The sequence below is a fragment of the Aphelocoma coerulescens genome, chromosome 6 (genome assembly GCF_041296385.1).
Source record: "Aphelocoma coerulescens isolate FSJ_1873_10779 chromosome 6, UR_Acoe_1.0, whole genome shotgun sequence".
NCBI classification, from domain to species: Eukaryota; Metazoa; Chordata; class Aves; order Passeriformes; family Corvidae; genus Aphelocoma; species Aphelocoma coerulescens.
In genome coordinates this window covers 12,331,482-12,355,206 of record NC_091020.1, presented here as the reverse complement: position 1 = coordinate 12,355,206, position 23,725 = coordinate 12,331,482, and the positions used below count along the sequence as shown (strand labels likewise).

Genomic DNA, 23,725 nt, shown 5'->3' with positions numbered 1-23,725 from the left:
TGACCGAGATGAGTTTATCTTCTTCACAGTGGCTAATGGGGGGCTATGTTTTGGATTTGTGCTGGACACAGCAGTGATAATACAGAGATGTTTTTGTTATTGCTGAGCAGGGCTTGCACTGAGCTGATGCCCTTCTGCTTCTCACCCAACCAGAGAGGAGACTGGCAGTGCACAAAAAGTTGGGCAGGGACACAGCCAGGACAGCTGACCCCAAGGGATATTCCAGACCATATGACATTGTGCTCAGTATATGAAAGCAGGGGGGACATTTGGAGTGAAGGCATTTAACTTTCCAAGTAACTGTTATGTGTGATGGAGTCTTGTCCTCCTGGAGATGGCTGAACACCTGCCTACCCATGGAAAGTGGAGAATTAATTCCTTGTATTTCTTTGTGTGTGTGCATGGCTTTTGCTTTTTCCACTAGACTGTCTGTATCTCAACCCCTGAGTTTTTTGGCTTTTATCCTCCTCATTGTCTCCTTGATCTTGCTGGCCAGGGAGTAAGAGAGGCGGTATGGGGCTTGGCTACTGGCTGGGGTTAAACCACAACAGCCATTCTTATAGTCAAATATACCTATTCACTGCTTTGGACTACTTTAAATGTAGCTTTACCCATGAGTGCAGCCTTGGCCTCTGCAGTGCCAATTAAAATTTTGATGATGGAAGGGAAAAAATTGGTAATTTCTTTAGTTCAATCACAGCTGTTGTATCTCAATGATTGGCCATTGTGGTATGTGAAAGTCATATGGAGGAGAAAAACCCAGCTCCTCCACTGAAAGCTGTTGCTGGTTGAACAGGATGCTTTAAGAAGCGTGTACACATCTATCCAAATCAGTTTCATTCTAAATGAAATTGCCTGTTACAAAGCATACGTATTAGGGAAGCAAGTGTTGGAAAGGAGGTTCTGGACTCTGTTCACAAACTTCCCAGCTGCAAAGTCAAGCTCATTCCCCATCCAAGTTGTATAATGCTGTGATTCAGTTAGATAATGCTGTGTTTGCTATTTTGATTAGTATCTTGGCAAATGAAATTTAATTTGAAAATGCTAGCCCTTTTTATTTTTCTTCTATTTTTATTGTCTTGGTTTGTCTCTCTAAATGCTTCCATGTGAGCAACTTCACTCATCTTTAAAGAATGTGTGTAGGGGAAAAAAAAAGATGTTTACTGAAGACTTTAGCTATTACTGCTTGTTACTAGAAAAGGTCAACATGAACAATCTCCTTCCTCTCGATTTTTTGTGGATTTTTACTTGAGGAGAAGTATGTTAGATACTGAATGGGGGTTTCTGTATCACCTTGTCTGGAAAACATGTTTTCTAAAATTTCGTGGTGAGACCTAACTCACCTGGTGAGAACAGTCAGGGGTTTCGGATTTAAATCCAATGTTGTGCTGAACGCTTACAACCTTGACTTGAACCGTAGCTTCCCGGATTTGGTTTTGCCGTGCCCACGTCACCCCGCTCCCTCAGGCGACGCCGTGCCCTTGGGGGATGCCCAGGCTGCCCCCGTGACGGGTGGAGTTACCTTTCCCCCCGTATGTATTGTTTTTTATAAAATGGGCCTCTCGCTGAAGCCGCCTCTTGGTCAAGCCTGTTGTGCGGTTTCCACCCGCTGCCGGCTGTGCCCGGGGCTCACCGCGCTCTGCCGGCCAGCCCCGCCCCGGGCCCGCCGCCCCTGGCAGGTTTTGCACCGCTTGGCCCCGGCCCTCCCTCGCACTGAGGCCGCGGCAGGGCGGGCGGAGTGAGCCGGGGCAGCAGCGGCTCCTCCTCCTGCCGCTCCCCGGCACCGCCCCGCAGCGCCGGCGAGCACCTGGGACAGGCGGCGGCCGCAGCGGCTCCGCAGGACCCGTGGTAGGCGCAACCCCAGCGGCGGGACGGGCCGGGGACGAGAGGTCAGGGCCACCCGCTGCGGCGGGGCCGGGCCGGGCGGTCCCGCGGGGCTGTGGGCCGGGCCCGTGGCCCCGCGGGGACGGGGACCCTGGGGCGGCAGGAGCCGGGGCGCCCGCGGGGTGACAGGCAGCGGCTGAGGGGCTGGCCGAGGGGAGGTCGGGGCCTGCGGCAGCTCCGCGCTTGGGAGGAAGAAACGCCTCTTTCCTGGGGAAATGTGGTTTCTGGGGACAGGGCATGTTTTGCTGTTGTAGTTGCAATTCGGTCCTTTGCCTGTGCCCGTAGTTTATATTGAGTTTATAATTTTGATGTGTACAGTTGTCAGGAGAAAGCAGCCTAAAATGATAGGCTGGCCATTACGCAGTGCTTCCCCCCCGCCCACCCGAAGGCTCCTTTCTCTAAAATGCTCGTAGTATACTTTACTTTTTCTTATACTATATCTACTTCAAATGTCTTTAGACTTTAAGACACTTAAGTGTCTTTAAGTGTCTTCAAGTCACTTTAGTTGTCTTAAAACCAGAACTCATGAAACGCTTGCTATGCTGTAGCTGTACGTGTGACAGAAAACAGCACAAACACTTCCCTATTCAGAAAAGCATTTCCTTCCTGTCCCCATCTTGTTTCTGGGCAGTAAGGGAGTACTTTTGTGGAATATATTTTTCTTTTTAATATATTTCTAGTAGTTCCTGGAAGCTTCTTCCTGTTAAGGAGGAATAGTCGAGAGATAACGTTCTGAAGGGAGTGGCAGAAGCAAGGAAGGTAGCTCAGCCTAGAATGGGGACAGATGCACTGGGGCAGAAAGTGAGAGGTGAAGGTGTGGAGAGAAAACAGACTGCCGAGAGAGAAGAAAAGTGCTGGTGCAGTGTGTTTTGATGAAGGAGCTGATTATGAGAGTTATGTGCCTGAAAGCCCAGCTGCTGTAGGAGCTGGGAGGTTCCTTCCCTGAAACCTCCTCCAGCACGCAGTTATTTTCTGTGGAGTGAGTCAGTGCTTTTCTGGAACATCCATGGTAACGTCAGAAACAATACAAAACCAGCGCAGAGTGTATGGCTGCTGTAAAGCTTGAGTGTATAAATGCTTTCCCAACAACTTGGCTATTTCTGTAATTTCCTGGTTTTTGAGTTGCTCTAAGAGTCATGTGGACCACTCTCCTCCTACTGATGCAGCAGATAACTTGCACTAAGCATTGCTTACATGTTTGCCTGTGGCCCTGTCCCCACTGCATTTCTACTGAGTGCCTAATGATTTTATGTCAACAATATTTATTATTTATGTTCCTTTGTCTTGCCTGACCTTAGTATAAGGTCAGAGGCCAAAATGTCTGTACTTAAAATTTCTGGAGTAGCCATCACATTCATTCATATGCTTTGTCACTTCTTTAGCTTATTATTTGTAGTTCCCAGAAGTTTTGAGTTATTAGACTGAAAACTCCGTGAAATGTCAAAAGTCACAAAGGGTGTCACAACAGATATAACAAAACCACCAGTGGGATGGAGATATTTCATGGGGGTATTTGTATAGTCAAAATTGTAAAGGCATAATGTTAGATAACAACTTAAAATATATAACCTGATCTGCTATAAAAAGCTCAGCTAAGTAGTCTGTCTGATTTGGAGGTTACAGGAGATGCTGTTTCCTAGATCTCTAGCAAGTTTTGGAAGATGGAGCTTCCAGAGGGTCTCTTCAATAACACTGCATTAATCAGAGCCAAGATAGAGCTGACCTAATTCTAGTTCTGTGATAGCGATGTAGGGAGAAAAAGAAAAGATGCTGTAGTTAAAGCAGAGATATAATTGAAAACACCAGATGGTTTAATTGTGACTACAGAATTAGCAGGGCTTTTGAAAAAATTGAAATTTTCACTTATTTTTAGCCAAGGCTTCATGTAATAATTCATATAATCTTCTCTATCAGCTTCAAATTGTGGTTGGAGGCTTCCGTTACATTACTGCCATTACTCAGTTGTATATTTAATGGCGTTTCTTTTGTTTATTTCATACATTTATGTTTACTTCCTTGAACCATGTTTCTTATTGCATGTATTTTAAAAGTGTATTATGTAGACTACTGGAAATAAGGACAGAGACTTGTCATCTTTATGTAGTGCATTTCATTTTGAGTTTATCTTGAAGGTAGCAAAAGACTTTTTTAAAAAAAGGAAAGGTAAAGGCTGCATGTTTACCCCTCAGTGAGAGCACTTAGATCTATTTGAAACTTGAGCTGTCACGCACTGATGCTAAGGTTGTCCCTTTGCTTTTGCCAGTTTATTTGAAAGCAGGTGTGTTTGATGCAAATGCTGAATTTCCTTCAGGCTGTTCTCCAAGCTGGGAAGAATGTAAAGTAGATAAGCAAACCAAAGGACAACAATAGGTATTTACTGTGTATTGCTTCTATTGTTGCTCTGTGTTTGTTCTAGGTTTTGTCAGTGCTCACTAGAAAATCTTGGTAAGAGGTTAGATCCTGGATGGGGTAAAACTGGAATCAGTTATGGTCAGAGTTGGGACTCAGTGGTGTCCTTCTAAGAGACAATTCTATCATGTGCTTGTGATGACCAGGCAGCCAATCCTCCCTATGCTTGGCATCTAGTTTTTTTGTTTGTGTGTGTGAAATTGTATCCATACTATTCAGCTGTCACAGATGCTGAGTGTGGACTAGTGCCAGTTGTTAGATTGTGGCAACTGAATAAAACAAACACAACCCCGCACAGGCCCAGTACCTGGCTGTTCCCTGTACAGTGCAGAGTGTCACTGTGCTGTCTGATTGATAGCAATGTTCCTCCAAAGAAAGGGAAACAAGTTCTTCCCAGATGTTGTCTTCTTTTTTTCCTTATGTGTTGTCTGAGAGAGAATATACTGTCTTACTTGGTAAGGGAAGGTTAAAAGTTTTTTGGAATTTTTGTTTTGGTTGGTTTGTTTTGTTTTTGTTTTTTTTTTTTCTTTTACTGCAAAGTGTGGGTGGTGAGGGTTTTTTTGAGGGAATTGAGAAGGTGTTCGCCAGTAGGAGAAGTGGGATTTCAGTTCAGGCTTTTAGATCTGAACTTCTGGCAGGCTTAAAAACTGTCAAATACAGCAGTCCTATAGTAAAGATTCAAATGAGTTCTAATGCTTCTGAGGTCTCTTAGCTTGTGCTAAACTTTACTATAGCCATATAGTCAGCATGTATGTGAAGTGATACTCACTATAATTAATTCCTGCATCCCAAAGACCTCTGGTTTGGGTATAAAAGCATGTCTGATTTTGAACTTTGGCCTAGCGAGTTGCTCTAAATGAGGTGCTTAAGTTGCCTGAAGTAGACAGGGTGAATATCCCTTTTATTACTGCTAGAGATAACTTTAAGCTTGGGAATTCGTACTCCTTCTGTAAACAGTGTACTTATCTTTAGTTCAAATAACTGGTTATTGGCTATGCTTGGCAGTGTTTTAAAAATACTTGGTTTTCTATTAGCTAGGAGAATAAATTTGTAAGATACAAATGTTAGGATTTAGGGGGAAAAATACTTTTCAGTAGTAAGCTCTAAGGACTAAAGCTTGCTGATCTCAAGCGCAGACTAGATTTGAAGGCTCTAGTCTTGCTTTTTTTTTCCCATTCCTTGTTTATGGTTGTTTTGAAATACCTGTTTTTCTACTTGACTACTCTAAGTTGGTCCTTGGATAATTCTGTTCCTGGAAAGAGTTAATCAGCTGAAAGTCACTTATTCTTTATAGCCCCTGGAATGAATGGATGAAGGCATGTCCATTTGCTCACTGAGAGGTAGTAATCTCCCCAGTGTTGCTGGACAGCTGAATGTGTAAGCCTTCCCTGTCCAGAAAATATGAAAGCCATCACCTGTAAGAAAAAGCTGATGTATTTGCACCTCTTGTTCATCTGGGGAGTCCCAAGGCTGTTTTGTTGCAGTGTAGGGTATGTCCCAAAGGAGTTTAGCTAAGGTCCCATGCGGCTCCTGCCAGTGTGCTTGACTTTGGGAGCTGTCACTTGAACAGCTTGGTGTCATTTGGCTTCCTCTGCAGCCCAAACAGCTGCAGACCTGATGGAAACTTTCTGTCGAGCTTTTGTTCCTGTTGCTTCTGCCTTTGCAGTGGGGCCACTCCCTGGCTCTGCGCTTCAGGCTCGGGCACAGCAACCAATTGAAAACTGCTGGTGTGAAATGAACACTCAGGTTTTTTTTTAGTAACTATCTTAGTGTACTGAATATTATTATTACACTATTGCTTTAGTCATGGAGTAATTGGTATTTTCCTAGTCTGACTTGCACTAATGATGTAAAAATTTATTCTTTCATGGCAGAACTTAAAATAGAGGAGTATAAATCCCTGGGGCATTAGTCAGTTAAGAACATAGTTCAGACTCTTTATAGTATTATTTGTTTTGCAACAAATGATTTTCTATAACAAGTTATGAGTTTGAAATAGAACAACCTCATTCCATTACTACTTCAGACATCTCATAAACTTGATTTGGTTTTTTTTCTTGCTTGTTTTGTTGTTTGGAAGGTGTCCATCTGTATTGTCATAAATGTTTTGACTATGTATTTTATATATTTGAAAGAGGATATTGAAGGAGTGTGCTACAAAAGGAAGCACTTGGATCAGGGCAGAGTGGGGATCCAAACTGAAACTGGCCTCTTGGAATTAACTCAGGCTTTTTTGCTGCACATAGATCTTGAAAGCCCATTCAGCTCAACTAAGTTCTTTGGATCTTGTTGCCCTGAGTATATATGTAGGGCTTCTGTCACTGGAAAAGTTCTATGAATATTCTTAGTAATATTTTTACAGCTTGGTTGTGGCTTATTTGGGTGTGTCCTCCAACTCAAGTTTTCTTTGTTGGACATAGTATCTCTCTTTAGTTCTATTTTATTTTGACTGAAGCTTGCAAGTGCTACCTTTCTTGCTCTTCCCCCTCTCAACTCCCCCTGCCCCGTGCCCCAGCGGGTCAAAAAGTGCTAGATTATTTTCTGTAATAAAAAAGATTATGATATTGAATTAGAAGGATCATCAAAACTGACAGAGCTCCTGAGTTGCAATACTAGCAAGCATTCAAATGGATAGTTTTTTAAAAAACTCCTATTTGAGTTTGTTTCTGTTCCACCATCTATTGACAGCTGGGAGTTGGTTTGGGTTTTTTGTTAAGGAAACTTTTTTCCGTAGGAAATGGATGACGTGTTAGTCTTTAAATACACATTGTTGGATGAAGTCCAGTAAAGGTTTGTAAGGGTGAACAATGAGTGATAAGATCTGTGTAAAAGAGGTTTCCTGAGTTGTGGGTAGTGTGAACTCAGCCCTGTTGGAAGAGGAACCCATTCTACTAAATTAGTTTTATTCATAGTGAAAGGCAGGCTAGACAGGAGTCACATACACAGAAGACTTAATGAAAAGCCAAAATTGCAGGACTTTTAATCTGTCAGGATGAAAAATATTACAACTGGTACAGGAGAGAACAACCTGTATGCTGCAGTGTGTGAGTCAAAGATAAATCTTGCTCAGGCTGGTAAAATAGCAGTTAGCTAGCTCACTGTTGACTGTGGTTTGTCCTTGTCTTGGAAAAACACAGTGGTGGATGCCTCAGCTCATATCTGATTAAAAACGACAGCATATTGTAAGGTGATAAATTCTGTTCTGCTGGTTTCACAATCAGGGATCAGTCTCGGAGTAGGTACTGTAATTTATAGCTTCAGGCTGCTTTGTCTACTATATCCTGGTAATTAACCTTGTCGAGGAGTCAAGTCAAGGGTTTAACTTTACCCAGTGTTCCCTGTGAAATGGGCATAGTTAAACAAATTATTTTGAACAAATAAAGGTTATGGTGTTTCATCCTTTTTTGTCCTCAAATTATTATACCATGGTATAGCTGGAGCCTGAAGAGCAGCCACTAAATAAATTCCAGAAATGGGCGTGAATGCAGTGGCTGAGTTTAATTGCTACTGCGCCTTGAAACAGAAGTTTTCTGGCAGCCTTGGAGTTTTCTTGTTTATTTCTGCTATCATTATGTAATTTGAATTTTTGTTATAAAATTCTCGAGTTGTTGTCCTGTTCTTCTGTGCTGTATCTTCCAGAAGCGTATTTTCAAGATTGCTGTTGAAAGTCTATCACAGATTCAATCTTTTATGAGCAGGTCTGTTCCCTGTTAGCTTTTGCCAAGGAAAATGCTCAAGAGCCTGAATGGTTCATAGTGTGCAGTGTGAAGCACGATAGTGATGTTCACTGTGGGAGTAAAACCTAAGGTCTTTATTTAGAGTTCTGAGGTGGACCTCTAGGACTGAACACTGGGAATGGGGAGAGGACCTTGACAGTATTTGGTCTGTATTTTATTCAAGGCACTCCCTCTTTCCGTGTGTGGTTTGGTTGTTTGGATTTTTCCCTCGTCTTATGTTCTACATTTTTTATGACTGAGCAAACAGAGACTTTGCTGTTCCTGCGTCCTCCCATGCAATATTTGAATAGCAGGGTGGGTTTCCATATCTTCTGTTCTCTCGCCTGTGTCACCTGTTTTTTGTCAGCAGGCAAGTGCTGCTCATCAGGAACAATTTTAGTAAAATACTGTGGATGTAGCAGGAGAAAGTGTGGAAGATAAGACTAGAAGATGAAATGCAGGCGGGGCTGAGGGAATGGTTGGGAAAGTTAACTTTCTCTGTTAATATTTTTGAAGTTAGAGAACTTGCCAACAGAGGCTCAAACGAGCTACAGAAAAGGTAGTGATCAGGGAAGTTTCTGAACAGGAGAAGTTGGTGTGTTTGCAGGTCTAGTTTGCCTGGAATCAGACCAGTCTGGGAAAATTTCCCCTTGGAAAAGCCCTGGATAAATACAGTGTTCAAAAGAAGCAAGTGGAACATTTTTATAAAGAAAGTAACATTTTTTTAAGATTGCTGAAGTTAGCTGTTTTTTCTCAACCTCAGCTTTCATTGCCAAAAGGCTCTTCTAATCTTGTTTTTTTTTCCAATTTGAAATGAATGTTCTATATGGGATTAAAAGCAAGAAAACAACCTTGCTAAGAAAAACAAGACATACCCCATTGTTTCTCACCCTCTACTACAAAAAAGAAAAAAGCTTTTTGCCTTATACTTGTACCTAAAGCTTTATTGAAAAGGCATCTTATAATTTTTTGAGTACCCTGTCTTTATTGTATTTACATGTGAAGTTAAAAAATAAATTAAAATATAATTATAGTTGTACCAGAAGAAATAATACTAATTTCAGTGTTGTAATAATTTGTATATAAAAATGTACACATTGACATTATGCATGCTGAGACTCTAGATTGTGGGGGTTCTTTGCTTGGTTTTTGAGTGACATGGTAATAATTGTTCTTTTTTATTTTTCCATTCTTTATTATGTAAAGCCCGTTTCTAAATTAGAGAGGCTCGGAAGTGTGCCAGGCTGCCTTCTGTTGAGTTTTTTTAATGTTATTTTTTTGTTTGCTGGCCTCACTGCACTTCCATGCTCTCGTACCTGCCCAGAGCTGGCAGTGTGGGCAGGGGCTGCATGTCCCGGCGTGGGCCTGGAGCCCGGCAGCTCCCTCTGGCAATTGTGTGGCCAAGCACCAGCAGGGAGGAAGCTGCCTGCTCGTTTTTCCAGCAGCAGAGAGGTAATAAGTGTTTTGCTTTTTGTGTTGGCCTCGTGGATTTGGGGTCAGTCTTTGCATGGGTAACAGCAGGAATTGCTTTTCTAATGCTGAGAAGCTGCATTCACTTATTTATTGATTCTGTTAGACACTACATACTGGAGCAGAAGTAAGGTAGGGTTATAACTTTTGGTGTGCTCTGTTCATCACAGTTTGTGTTAGTTCATTTCTCTCTCTATATATTTAAATGAGTATGTGCAACATGAAGTCCAAACAGTTTTTAAGTAAATTGAAGATTTCCTAATTGTATTTCCTTCTAAAAAAAGACCCAAAACCACAAAAAAGGTGTTTCTCCATTTCACTGTTGCTATGCAATAGAGCCATGCAAACCAGAAAGGGAAGTTAATGTGCTCATGCAAAATGAAAACAATATCACAAGAACAGCACCCCCGCCAACTCAAACCAAAACAAAATTCCACAGCTGAAACCCAAAACACAGCAATACATGCCAGATGCAAAAGGTGGTGCTGTAGGGGAAAGAGGGGGGGAAAAAAAGAAAGGGATAATTTACACAGCAGTTCTAAAAATAGACTGGGACGTGTCATTAAAAATAACCTTCAAAAAGTTAACACTCATTGTGGATATTTTCTTCATAGTTACTTTTACCATTCTTCCTGGTAGTTGTTCTGTTTAAAATAAGGCCTTTATATTCTGGAAGCCAGTTTTCATTTTGTCCTTCATTTAGCTGTTCTTCTGTTTTGACCTCTGCTTTTGCTTTGGACAGCTAATGACTGTGCACTTCTGTGCTGACAGAGGCACTATCCATTTTGAGAGATCCAATTTGTTCTAGTGATCTTATCCTACCAGTAAACCCCTTCATATTTTATGGCAATGCTGTAAGCATATATCCCTTCTTCTTCTTACTCTGACCTTGCACTTCTGCAGGCGTTTGCATTTCGGTGCCTTCTAACAACTTCTTGTGGTTACTCGCTTGAAGACACAGCTTCTTTGTCAGATGATTTTCTACTCTTGATTGATAAGGCAGATCTGTATAAGCTGGAAACTTTTGGAGATTTTAATAGTGCAATAGAGGAAGCATGTCCAAGTCATACATCCCTAACAACATAATAGACAAAGTAAGCAGTAAGTAGCAACTGGAACAAATAAGAAAAATAGTGTGAGAGCTAAGCAGTAGCAGAGTCAGTCACCTGAACATATTTATTAGTCCAGCAAGAGGAAATGGGAAGGGGTTTCTAAGGGAAGAGCTGGGACAAAGTGTGCAGGTTATGTCTAAATTTTGGTAACTGACTACTGCATACATGTTGCCTCTTAGTGTTATGTGGTGTAATGAGTGAAGTATTACAGAAAATAACTGTATCACACACACTTTTCAGATCTTTGCAATGAGTTACCCGGGCTATCCCCCAGCAGGTGGATATCCACCAGCCCCAGGTAAGTTGTTCAGATGAACTAAACATTAAATACAGTGGTGTATTTATCTGGAGTGGGGAGGTGGCATGGATGAAGAACAAGACTGCAGGGTGTTTCCTTGACTCACCAAAGCTTTCTGTACTCTCTTGTTAAGTCCTGTTTTACCTGGGCTGGGGATTCTGATTTGTCTAAAATGTATGCTCTGCCATGTGCTCATATAGTAAGGTCCAGTTTCATTCACCTCAAAGCACAGAGCATTAGGAGATGGTCTTAATTTGACCAAATTAAGATGGTCTTAATATTGACCAAATCCAATAAATGACAAGGATCAGTGTCTGGTCGATACTGAGTCTTCAAGGTGAGTGGTGAGACAAATGAGCATGGGAAAAATCATTCATACAGCTTAAAACTGTATTCCCTAAAGAAATAGGAAAGTATCCTTAATTCACTATTCTTAGGCAGGTGCTTGCATACAGAAGGGAGAGAGCTGTTGAAAAAGGTAGCAATTATAATAATACAAAGCTGATGGCATCCTCAACCACTGCTTGGTTATCAAGCAGAACTTCACAGTTGTTAGTACTGTTGAAAGGTAGAAAGAAAGGACTGGAGTAATGTGGGTATGGTGAACTGTGGAGTTGGGCAAGCTAACTCAGGAAGGTGTACAGTAAGAAGCCCAACTAGCTAGGAGGATAAAGCCTGTTTATCAGCAAAGTATTCTGGGTTAAGTTAGACCATACTGCTGTGTGCAGACAAGTTTTATGACTTGGGTGTCTGTGAATGTACTGTTGTGCTCTGTGGACATCTCTCAGATTGGCAGAGTAAGTGGAATTAATAATATCTTCCTACTGGAATACCCAGACAACTTTGTACTTTATGTGCTCTCAAGTCAAGGTATGTCTTGAGTGCTAACCTTCAAACAGGTTTAGAATTGTTTTAAGTGAGAATTTACAGATTCAGTGGTAACTAACATGATTAGAAATATCCTGTGAGATTTCTCAATAGTTGCACTGCTACCCTGCACCTCTTCAGTTGATTTTCCTGGTAGTGTTGAAAATATATTACATTAGAAATTTAAGTAGTAAGAACTAAAAAAGCATAGTTTCTCATTTCAGTGCATCTGTGTTTGATTTCAGGTAGCAATCCTTGGGGTGGAGCTGCCTATCCACCTTCAAATCCACCTCCAATTGGTCTGGAAAATGTGGCTGGCTATGCCAACCAGTTCAATCCCAACCACATGGCTGGAATGGTGAGTTTGCTTTCATTTATTGTGTTTCACTGCGGTGTCCTCAAGTACAAAATTGTGTTTCTGGCATTGTCACCAAGAGGTTCATCACTTGAATTCTGTGCATTTATGTCTAATCTGTTTAGGTGTTGAGCATTCAATATTGCCTTTTGAAGAAAATGGTTGCTGCAAGATATTTCTTATTTTAAGAAAACAGAGCACTAGTTAAGTGTTGTTAACAGTCTAACTTCAAAAGTCGTGGACATAAAACTAATAGAACTTGGCATTTGCTGTGTAGAGGAATAGGGAACTACTAACACACAGTATCCACTCTTAATATATTCATATGGGCAAACACAGTCTGGATTTTGCCTATTACCTGGATTTTGACCAATCAGAGTAAGGAAAACGGCTGTGTAATTAGAGGTATCAGTGATTTGTCCTTGAAAAGAATATGGGATCAACAGTCTCTTACAAACACTGATGTTTAACAGATGGAAGTAAAAACCTTTTACATTGACTGAAGAAAATGTAGACATTTCCAATGTGATTTTTTTTCATAGAGCAGAAGCAAGTGACACTTCTGACAACTTTAGTCTTCAGAAATCTGTTATGCTGCATAACGAATACAGTTTGTAGGAAGATATTTGCATTCTAGATGTCTTTCTGAGGCAGTGATTAAATGAAGTGATTTGGCACCCAGCAGGCAAATTGAACAACAAACTATCTAGGGTGCACATAGCAATATCCACAGCAACTAGTTTTTGATAATGCTGCAATCATCAAATGTCACTTCTGGTTTCTCTCTAGAAGAGAGTTTCAGTGGTAAGATTTTGATGTGAAGTATCTTCACTGCAGTTTCTGCAGGAATCTTTCCAAATGTAGTTGTAAACTCCTAGCACATCATAAAACAGCCAAAGGCTGCTTAAAGTCTTTGCACACAGGTGCACCCTTGTGATCACACAAGGCAGCCATGGACAAAGAAGGGATTATTTGGTGTCAAGTTTTAGGCAGATTTTTCCATCCTGCTTGCTATCTTTTGCAGATAAAGAGCTATTTATCTCTGTTGGTGGGGAGGGAGGTTGTATTGTATTAAACATGTTACTGAAACTCAGCTGTTTGTACCCCTTCCTGTCTCTTGCTTTATTGTTGTCATTGCAGGCATCCAACCTGGCAGGTACCTTTGGAGGGACAAATATACCACAAGGCATGTATCCTTCCACACCTGGGGGTTTTCCACCAGTTCCTCCAGGTGGCTTTGGGCAACCTCCACCAGGACAACAGCCCTCGTACGGAGGGTATGCTCCACCTGGAGGAAATCCACCATCTGGAATGTCGCCTTACCCAGCATACATGGGCGGCCCTGTGCCAGGCCAGCAGCCTATGAACCATCCAGGACCTCCAGCAACTCATCCAGGGCAGCAGCCCATGCCAAATTTTCCACCAGGTCCAGCTGTGAGCCCATCTATGCCCTCTTACTCAGGAACTACAGGGCCTGCAGTCACTCCTGTAAGAGTAAGAGCATTCACTGCTTTTGTTTTGAGGTGTGACTGTATATATGTTCCTCTACGTTTTCTTTGTGTGTATAAGTGTAAACCAATCATAAAATTGAAAAGAAAGTTATGAAAAGAAGTTTGAGTGAAGGAGAGAGATGGAACGTTTTCAAATGCAACCAGTATAGGCTCATATGTCTTGAAACAAATTAGGTTTTATCATGGTATCCAAGAAAAAAGATTTAACATGAATTCATATTAATGAATCTTGCCTTTCCTAACTTTAGCAAGTGTTGCCAGTTGTATATACAGTATCATTGAACCTTAATTAGTTGGAAAGCAGATTTAATGTCAGCAAACCTTCTTGATCTTGTATTTTCTTGTAATTTGTGTCTAGAAATCAACAAATTGCTTAAGGCAGGGTTGGTTTGAGTTTTCTCTCTTACTTTTCTAACAAAAAGAAAACTGATAACAGTGATCATCTTTCCTGAGAGTAAACCACAATATTTTACTGTTTAACACTAATATGCTGTTAACACTAATGCAATTTAACACTATTGACCTCATTTTAGCATGGAAACCGAGGTACAATTACTGATGCACCAGGTTTTGACCCTCTGAAGGATGCCGAAGTCTTAAGGAAGGCCATGAAGGGATTAGGTGAGCAGTCTGAGGATTTACATTTCAGTTAAAAGTAGAATTGCATCTCAATTCAGCGTGGATCTTTTCCTGTTGCTATGTGTGTACTGAGTGGGATAATTCACATGCGATTGTCCTTGGTTATCAGAAGTATTACTGGGAGTTCATGGAGCCATAAACAACATCATGAGTTTGGTTTAGGTATTCTTTGTATTCTTACTGTGTTTGTGCTTGGGAGTAGAGCTCAAAGTTCTGTGGTTGTATGCAAGAGTAGATACTGTAGATGAATTCAAGGCATACATGTCCTTCTGCTGGGGTTAGAACAGGATGAAATAGAGACAGAAAGCTGAATCCTCACATGAGGTGATGCTCATTCTGTGGTGTCTGTGTGTGCGTACAGGAACTGATGAGCAGGCGATTATCGATTGTCTTGGAAGTCGTTCAAACAAGCAGCGGCAGCAGATAATCCTGTCCTTCAAAACAGCTTATGGAAAGGTAAATACCTTGTGAGAACAGAAGGAAGAAGAAATAAGAGCCTACATCTCCCTTCAGTGGAAGTCAGAAGACTTAGTGGTGGGAAGAAAAGATTGCAAGGTGCTTTAGGGGGGGAAGATGGTTATTAAATTATAGGGAGTTCAGAGTTGTTCTACTTTTTACCTACACTTGAATTCTTCATGCAGTGTTGCAGATGAAGCATGTAAAGCAGTTTCTCTGCTAAATGGTTACTTTGACTCTTTGATCTGTGCAGTCTATTTAATTGGACCTTAATGACCTCAATGTACACATTCCATTATACTGGTTTTAGTGTTAAGTGGAATAGCTTTACTTTGAACATACATTACTGGTGTTTATGCATAAAGAATTCTAAGTAAAATGCATGTTTTTGGTGCTTGCTTTTGTCAAGTTTGGTCTTTATGCATTTTTTCCTTGTTTTTGCTTCTCATTAGGATTTGATCAAGGATCTCAAGTCTGAGCTGTCGGGTAACTTTGAGAGGACAATCTTGGCAATGATGAAGACACCTGTCATGTTTGATGCTTACGAAATCAAGGAAGCTATAAAGGTTTGTGTAGAAGATACAAATTTATAAGATAGAGGAAATGGTTGAGCTTATAAAATATTTGGTTGCCGTTTAAAAGTTTGGGATTACTTGCCTTGACTTCCTATACAAGGTTATATTCTGAATTCTTTCCTATATAATTTGATTATATTTCTTTTATACTAGGTTGTAGAAATAATAATCTGAAATCTGTTTTTCCTGTGCATGTTTTAGGGTGTTGGCACAGATGAAAATTGTCTCATTGAAATCTTAGCTTCCCGCAGTAATGAGCATATTCAGGAACTCAACAGGGTCTATAAAACAGGTTTGATTTGTTCCATCAAAGTTTTCTTTCTTTTCTTACTTAATCACTGACTGATAGTATGAATTTAGGAAATGAGCGGGGCTGTATGATGATTCATGACTGTGTATGATGATTCATGACTGTGTTTCTTTTCCAGAATTTAAGAAAACTCTGGAGGAAGCAATAAAAAGTGACACGTCTGGACACTTTCAGAGGCTTTTAATTTCACTTGCTCAGGTACTTCCCTGCTGGGATTTTAGAATTTGTTTATTGTGTGTTGTGCGTTTGTAGGTGGTGTGGATTTTCTGTTGTTGTTGTTTGTTTTGGTGGTTGTTTTTTTTTTTTTTTTTACTTTTAGAAAAAGCAGCCTATCAAAGCTCATCAGTAACACTTCTGGGTCTTCTAATTCTTTCAGGGAAACAGAGATGAAAGTACAAATGTTGACATGTCCGTTGTCCAAAGAGATGTGCAGGTCAGTAGAAATGCTTCATCATTTCTGAGTATAGTCAACTTAATACACTGAAATTTGACTGTGTGGATTCTGCTTACTGTTAGTTTTGGACACTTTGTGACTTCTGATGCAGTGCTTATGTTTCAGTGGATGGAAGTGATATGAAAAGCTGTGGCAGCATTAGAGCCATGTAGGTGCAATACAGAGATGAAGCTCTTGGGAGTACAGTCCGCAGGATATTTTACCTCTTATTCTGTCAAGTCTTTGGCTTTTCCAAGTGTTGGATTGTGCTGCTTACTAAGGAAATTGTCCAAAGAGATATGAGGTGATACATGTGTGGATTAAATTTTAATCTATTCAACACCTGCATTAGCCTTTGCGTGTTGTTTAAGGAAGTCTGGATTTTTGCAGCAAATAATGCACTTGGACTTTGTAATGCTTGCCCCATTTCTTTTTCTATATGTTCCACTTCACCACATAGCAAAGGGAAAACCCTGCATTGTTTTAGCATACTAGTGTCATTTAAATAGTAATGTAATTTACTTTCTACATAGTGTGCCTTAGCCAAAACACAAGAACATCCCAGAGAACACTTAAAAGTATAGGAAAAAAGCTAAGTGCAAGGACTGTTAGGAAGAACAATTTTCAGGTACTTTTTGAACAATATCCCCTCCTTTAGTAATCTGGAGCTCTTGTGTTTGAGCACATAAGCATATACAAGCTATAGGAAGGTCAGAACTTGTTCTTATTTATTGCTTGTTCCTATTTTGCACTAGTACATAGGCTAAGAAATAAGTATAGAAGGAGGAGAGGCTGTAAGGATGGAAATCTGTAACAGTTGTTCAGCCTGACTAGTTTTCTGAGTAATGAAGTGTGAATTCCCTTCTGTGTTCAGGAGTTGTATGCAGCTGGAGAGAACCGTCTAGGAACTGATGAATCCAAATTCAATGCCATTCTGTGTGCAAGAAGCAGGGCCCACCTTAGAGCAGGTAACGTGTCCTACATAAACAGTAACTTGATTCTGTGTGTGAAATGTACAGCACTGCTCTGTGCCTGAATTTCCTCCATCTGTAAAATGAACCCAATGAGATATGAAAAGCAGGGTGAATTCTGCTGAGGAAAAGTCACCTTTCTTAAATATCAGAGCAGGTGGAGGTCATACTTGTTCAAATGATCCTCTGATTAAAGAATTGAAAAGCTAGAATTGTTTCAGTCTTGCATACCTTGTGTGTGTAAGACACTTGCAGTCCTTCCCCTTTTACTTGCTAGTGTAAGGCTACATCAGTCTGTCGTGGTGGAAATGTTTTAGTAAATACATAGAACTTTTACAATGTGCTATTGGGATGTGAAGTACTTATGTGGAGGAAAGGGGTGTGTATGAGAACCTGAATATTTTCTTCCTAATTTTTTAGAGACCCAAAGCTTTCCTAAAAAAGTTGCCACTCTTTCTCTTACAGTGCTTTCTTGGTCTAGCCCTTTAACGAAAAGGACAGATCTAGACAAGCTAGAAGGAGCATGATAACATGCAAATGGTTGATAACACAGTATTGGTACTTGAGGTGTTAAAACTTGTGTGAGTACACTGTAGTATCCAGCTGAGAAGTGCCATTGAAATGAAGCCATCCAGGATGTCCTAGTGTCACCTCTTTTTGCTGAGCTGACTCCTAAAATCTTTCTTTTCCATTAACAGTCTTCAGTGAGTACCAGAGGATGTGTAACCGGGACATTGAGAAAAGCATATGTCGTGAAATGTCTGGAGACCTGGAAAGGGGCATGCTGGCAGTAGGTATGTGCCACCTTAGCGAGTTCATTCCTGCTATTCTGCTACAACTGCCTCAGCTGGCATCTGTGACTCCAGCTAAGGATGTTCTTATAATTCCAGTTTTCTGCTTTTTATGTTGATGCTTTCTGTGAAGTCGTTTGTGAATAGTAAAGTGGGGCACTTAATTCATCTCAAAATGAGATAAAGATTTTATTTCAGGCTTCTGCAGAATTTAAATTTCACATGTTAAAATGAGGGGAGAATTATTGACTATAATTGGCACTGTTTTAAGAAGTGAAGAGAACTTGTACCAACTGTGCTGAGTCAGGGAGAATGGAATGTTTGGGACAATTTTGGAAATCCAGCAAAATACAGGCATTAACCCTCTAATTAGTTACCTCTAACTTTATTTACTAGAAAGACAACTTAAATTTGACTGCAAAGGGGTTATTTTTTCCACATTTCCTGTGGGTACAATTTTGTTAAATCTTTGTTTTTAATTGCCTCCAGTACTTCTGAGCAGTGAAAACTCTTACCTCCAGTCACTTCAGAAGCAGTCATTCGTTTCTATGAGGTTGGGTCGATGCCTCAAGTTGCTGTGCAGTAGTTCTATTTAAAGTGCTTTATTATACATGTAATTGTGAACCACTTTCCTGTCTTTTTGTCTTTACATCTTCATTTCTTTTTCTGTTTATTACTGTAAATATACTGCAGTATCTAGAGCTCCTGCTTTAAAAGTGGTATTGTTTGGTTTTGAATATGGTAGTGATGTAACCAAAAAACCCCTCAACCACCCACATACGCAAAACGCAAAAAACTCCTACCAAAATAGGAAAAATGAACTTTGCATCACTTGGAAATGAGATAGGAGAGGCTATTTGGTTCAACAGATTTTTTTTATTGAAGTTTGTAACAAAACTTGCTAAATGAAAATCAGTTTTAAAAGCCTCATTTTTTCATGCCTGTCTTGTGCATATGGGAGCTACGTAACTGCTGTTATTTTTCTTCTTTGCCACATTGTCACTATACTGATCTTTTAATGACCAAAACTGGGTCTAGCTCATTTTGTGTGATTCATTTGCAGACCTTTTCCAGGATTCAAACTTTGTCCCCTCAGAAAGTATTGTTAGAAAACCAAGCTTGGGGAAAAGAGATATTTCCCAGTGTTTGTAGAAAAAGATTGCCTTGGTAAAGAAACTGCTTAGAGTTTAGAACCCTCTTGACTTCATGGAGCTTTGTGGTGACTTGACAGGTCTCCATGTAGATCCAGATTCACAACTGAGACTATAGCTTGCAAACGAGTCAGTAGCCTTTTGAGCAAGGCTTGTCATTAATATTCACTGAATAACTCCCTTTATTAAATAGATTCTGTGGGGTTTTTTATTTATATGTATATACACATATGTCTGTATCAGTCAGTGATGTTAACATCATTTGTTCTGTGAACCTTATTTGCAGGAAAAAGGGTTTTCTAATTGAAAATATTTAATTTTGCTTTCTTTAAAGCTTTCTGGATTGTACAACTGGTAACTTACAACATCTTTAAACATCGTAGAGTGCTAGTGTGTTGTGTTAGCTAAATACAGTAATACAGAAACATGCATTTCATTTTGTCATTTGTTTTTGAATAGTACTGTACATACCATTGACAGTTATGTGGTGAACTGCTCTCTCTCATCTACATTTTCCTACTGAGAAAAGTACTTCTTCCTATACAGAATGTGTGTTGCTATGAAAAACGTATCTAGGTTTACACCTTTGGTTCTGTGTGATTGATTTTGATACCCTACTGTGCTATTAAATGTCAAGTGTGGTCTGTTTTCTCTGTAGTTTGCCACAGTTTGCATGATTGTTTACTTGTAAACAACATTGCATCAATATATAGATTTTAATTCTGATCAGTGATGGAGGATTCTCTCATTATCCTGATTAACATGACAGTAATTTGATTTAGAGTTTGCTCTTTCAGATTTCTGATGAACTGTACTAATTAAATATTACATCCAGTCATTACTAAATGAGCATGTTAGAATTTTTTCAGGAGTCCTGATGAATTCTGTGGCTAAAATAAGACTTTCAAGTAAGGGTTGTGATGACTCAGCCTTAAGGAGAAGAAACACCTAAGATTCTCTGCTATCATAGGTGGTTTCTCAATTTGTACTAGCTCAGGATTTGAATTTGTCACACCTTGTAGATGCATGGCCTAAAACTTTAGAATTAAGAAGCTAGGAGCACCACTACCTGTGTGTTCCTTCAAGTCTTCTGCCCCCTCCCCATCCCCTCTTTTCCCTTCATAAACAAGAGTGTGGTCATTAGAATTCAAAAGTTCATTATGGCTTCATCACACTAGATGGTTTCTAGTGACAGAAATGTTTGCTTTGAGCCATGCAGTGTAGGTTCTTTAACTGTATTGCAGCTACTGTTTGGATTAAAAATAATTTCAGTGGCAAATGGAAGGAGTGGAAGCTGCATTGTATCAAGTGTGTGTTTATGTAAAATTAAAGCATGTGACTATGTAGGATAGACTCAAAAAATTGCTGAGTTCTGACTGAGGACGAATGCCTGATTTCTGTAATACTGTTTCTTTTTGCAGTTAAGTGTCTCAAGAACACACCAGCTTTTTTTGCAGAGAGATTACAGAAAGCAATGAAGGTAGGTGTCTGTGACAAGTTACATAAACTTAGTGTGGGGTTTTTAAAATGCCTGTACAGCTCTTGGGAGGTAACTGTTCAGCTAAAGGGATTACATTTTTCAGTGGGCAGATGACTAACAGGATGCAGTTATTATGAAAGGCTGGAAAAATCCAGCTAATTTGATCCAACTTAACAGGAGAATGAGTACAACCACACATAAGCCAAACATCTTCACTTGGTGAAACACAAATACGCTTAAAACTCACTGAAACTGATACTTTTAAAGTAGGGAATTCTGGCAGAAATGAATAAGTAGGCCATTTAATTCACCAGACTGTCCTGACCCCCTGTACCTCTGTCAATCCCCCTCTTATTTTTTTTTTTTTGAGCTGTTCTTGTGCAGAGAGATTAGTGTCCTACCACTAAATTTAATTTATTAAAGCATGATAGGCCAAATTCTGTTCAAGCTTATTGAAGTCAGTGGGGTTATGCTAGTAAACAGGCATTTTATTTTTTCACTAGTGCTGTATCATACACTTTTCAATACATTATACTGCTGTTTTGTTTGTTCCAGGGAGCAGGAACAAAGGACAGGACTCTGATCCGGATCATGGTATCGCGCAGCGAGGTTGACCTGCTGGACATACGTGCAGAGTACAAGCGGATGTATGGCAGATCTCTCTACCAAGATATCACTGTAAGCCTTGGAGACCTTATCTTCCCTGCCATGACACCTTTTATGCTGGCAGAACACTGATCCTTGTGCTGAACAGCTGTTGCCTGCACTGAGTGTAGCTGGCTGTGTTGGGTTGCTGCATTTGCCAGGAGCGTGGAGGGCCAGAGGATTGACAGCACTTGGGTTTGTGTAAGGGCTAGATGAGCTAGCGATGGGGAGGAAGCTAACAGGCAAGGAAGGAAAGGGAGATTGGTCTAGAGGAGTTTCAGAGACCCCTCTATTGCAAACTCCTTATGTGATCTTGTGGGAACCACTCAGTCCTCCAGTTGAGTAACAGTGGTGCTCTACTTCATCTCTGTATTGGAAGAATTCAAAGCTTCTAAAAATCTTCTGAAGGATTGCCTCCTCCTCTTGAAAGTACAAGATTTTGTAAATACACTAAACTTCAGATTCTTTAGCAGTTGATCCACCCTCCTACTGCTATAGAGCTGTAGCAACAGTCAAGAGGATGCCTGGCTGATGGTAGGGTAATAGGAGGAGAGTGAGTGGTGCCACTTTTATTTACCTTATAATGAGGGTGTCAAACCTGTTAAGCCCCTGTTTATTCCTTCTGCTGATGCTGAGGGGCTGTAACTTGGTGGTGTTTGGAAAGAATCCTGTAGAGGTTCTGAAGGATTGCATGTGGCAAATGTTTCTTCTACAGTAGTTGCATGCCCTGTAACCATCAGTGTATGAGTAGAAGGCAGTGAGATGTTGGTGGAAAAGCTCTGTATCGCTTCCTCCCCCATGTTCCTCTTTTGATCTGGCATTCACATTTACCATTCAGAAGCAGAACAGGCCTACCTATTCAATGGACTAAACCTGGTCAAAACTTGACTTCAGTAAATATGGGGTGTGCATGTGCACAGTTAGGTGTATATAAACTCTGCTGCTTATTTCTGTAAAAGTAGAGGCAAAAATGTCTCTGGAAAGAAAGTTCTTAGTTCTTCAGCTGTGGCTTCATCTCTTGTGGTTGTTCTTCAACTTTTCTTTTTCTGGGTTGCTTTTCAGGGTGATACTTCAGGAGACTACCGGAAAATCCTACTCAAGTTGTGTGGTGGAAATGACTAAATGAAGCACTGAGCTTTGCTTAAAAAAGCTGCTATTTTTATGTACTTGCTGCAAAGTATCTTTTTTTCTCCATAAGTAAATATGTAGTGACCTGTTTCTTCTAAAGCAATTGCATTTAAAAAGATAATATTGCATATATCTTCAGTTCAAAAGTAGTACATAATAAATGCCAACCCTCTCCCCCCAAAATACCAAGCTTATGTGCCATCTGCTCAGGATTCTGTATAGCACCCTCAGCAACCCATGAATGACAGGTCATTTTTTCTTTTCTGCTTCTATCATGCTGAAATAATGTTTGTTTTATGAAACAGAAATCACAGTTGTATGATTTAAGGTGTTATTTTGTATAAACACTGAGTGCCATTTTAATGCAAGTTTTATATATACATATTGTATGCAGAGTTGGTTTCAGGCTAGCCCACTTCATGATATGTGGAGATAGCAGCTTTGAGGTTTTGTGTCTAGTTAAGACTGTTTTAAAGAAGTTTTGTCAAGTTCTGTTTTCTTTGATTATTTTCAAGGAAGATGTGTTCCACATTTCATTCTTGCTAAGGCAAACTGTCACAAGGCAGTGGTGATGTTGACAATAGTAAAGAGTCTGTCATTAATGTTTAAAGGTTTTGGATTGTGCCTTAAATGTATGTATGTAAGAAGAGATTATGAAATTAAAGCTAAGTCTTTGCAGACTGCTTTTTGGTGTTAATTTTGATGTATGTGAGTGGTGACTCAGTTTCTGTAACTCAGTTTTTCCACAGAAGTTTTCTTCCACAGGATTATTCAGAAATTGTTGCATTGGTAAGAGTTGAGGAGACATGTGCTGTTGATGAGCAATTGTCTGTATGTGATACATGTAATCTGTAGTTACTGCTCAGTATTTTCATTTTGCATGTTGTAATTTCTTTTACTCTTGGAACTCTTGAATTTTTATTCCCTGCTGGCATGGATGACATCTCTTCAGCTTGTTCTCAAAATAAAAACATGTAAAGGTAAAAATTACAAAGGAGGGGAAAGGTTTTCTAACTATGTCAGTGAAAATAGGCTGCTTGTTAATCAAGTATGTGCAAACTCCCCTAACTTCACACACATGTAAGCGTGCTTCCTCTGTTGTGTAAAGGTCAGGCAGTCCTTTTTCCTAGAAGTTGTATTGCTGTTTGTCTTGAAAGAAAAAGGCAATGTCCTGGATTTAATTCTGAATTGTGTTGTCAGCATGGCAAGGGAGAGGAATGTAAAGATTATAGAATATGGTAGCTGTGTGTCCAAATGATGGATTCTGACTGGCACCTGCTGACAGGACTCCCATTTTGGTCAATGCAGCAGCCTGTCCTGTGTCCAAAGACAGACCATACACTCACTTCTGTCAGACAATCTGAGCATGAGAGGAATTTGAGCTGGAAGTGTATCTTCATTGGCTGAAACCAATAGCAGCAAGAGTTCACTTCTTTGCAAGGGAAGGAGGAAGGTTCTAAGTTAAGGGAAGTTTGTTACCATGCTTTAATCCTGCAGACCACCTGATCTTTTTTTCTTACTGAC

General features: G+C 40.1%; 1 protein-coding gene across 2 annotated transcripts; it reads left to right on the top strand.

Annotated features, from left to right (window-relative positions):
- Nucleotides 1-1,750: 1,750 nt before the first annotated feature.
- Nucleotides 1,751-22,898, top strand: ANXA11 (annexin A11). Of its 2 annotated transcripts, XM_069019262.1 has the most exons (15): nt 1,751-1,848; nt 10,832-10,889; nt 12,002-12,114; nt 13,252-13,605; nt 14,156-14,243; nt 14,623-14,717; nt 15,170-15,283; nt 15,494-15,584; nt 15,721-15,800; nt 15,979-16,035; nt 16,910-17,003; nt 17,705-17,800; nt 20,370-20,428; nt 20,984-21,106; nt 22,136-22,898. In XM_069019262.1, the coding sequence occupies exons 2-15, from the start codon at nt 10,841-10,843 to the stop codon at nt 22,193-22,195; spliced, it is 1,473 nt and encodes a 490-aa protein (XP_068875363.1). In that variant the 5' UTR covers nt 1,751-1,848; nt 10,832-10,840; the 3' UTR covers nt 22,196-22,898. The 2 variants fall into 2 exon arrangements, with proteins under 2 accessions (XP_068875363.1, XP_068875362.1); XM_069019261.1 differs by lacking the exon at nt 1,751-1,848 and having other exon boundaries at nt 13,252-13,599.
- The last annotated feature ends 827 nt before the right edge of the window (nt 22,899-23,725 follow it).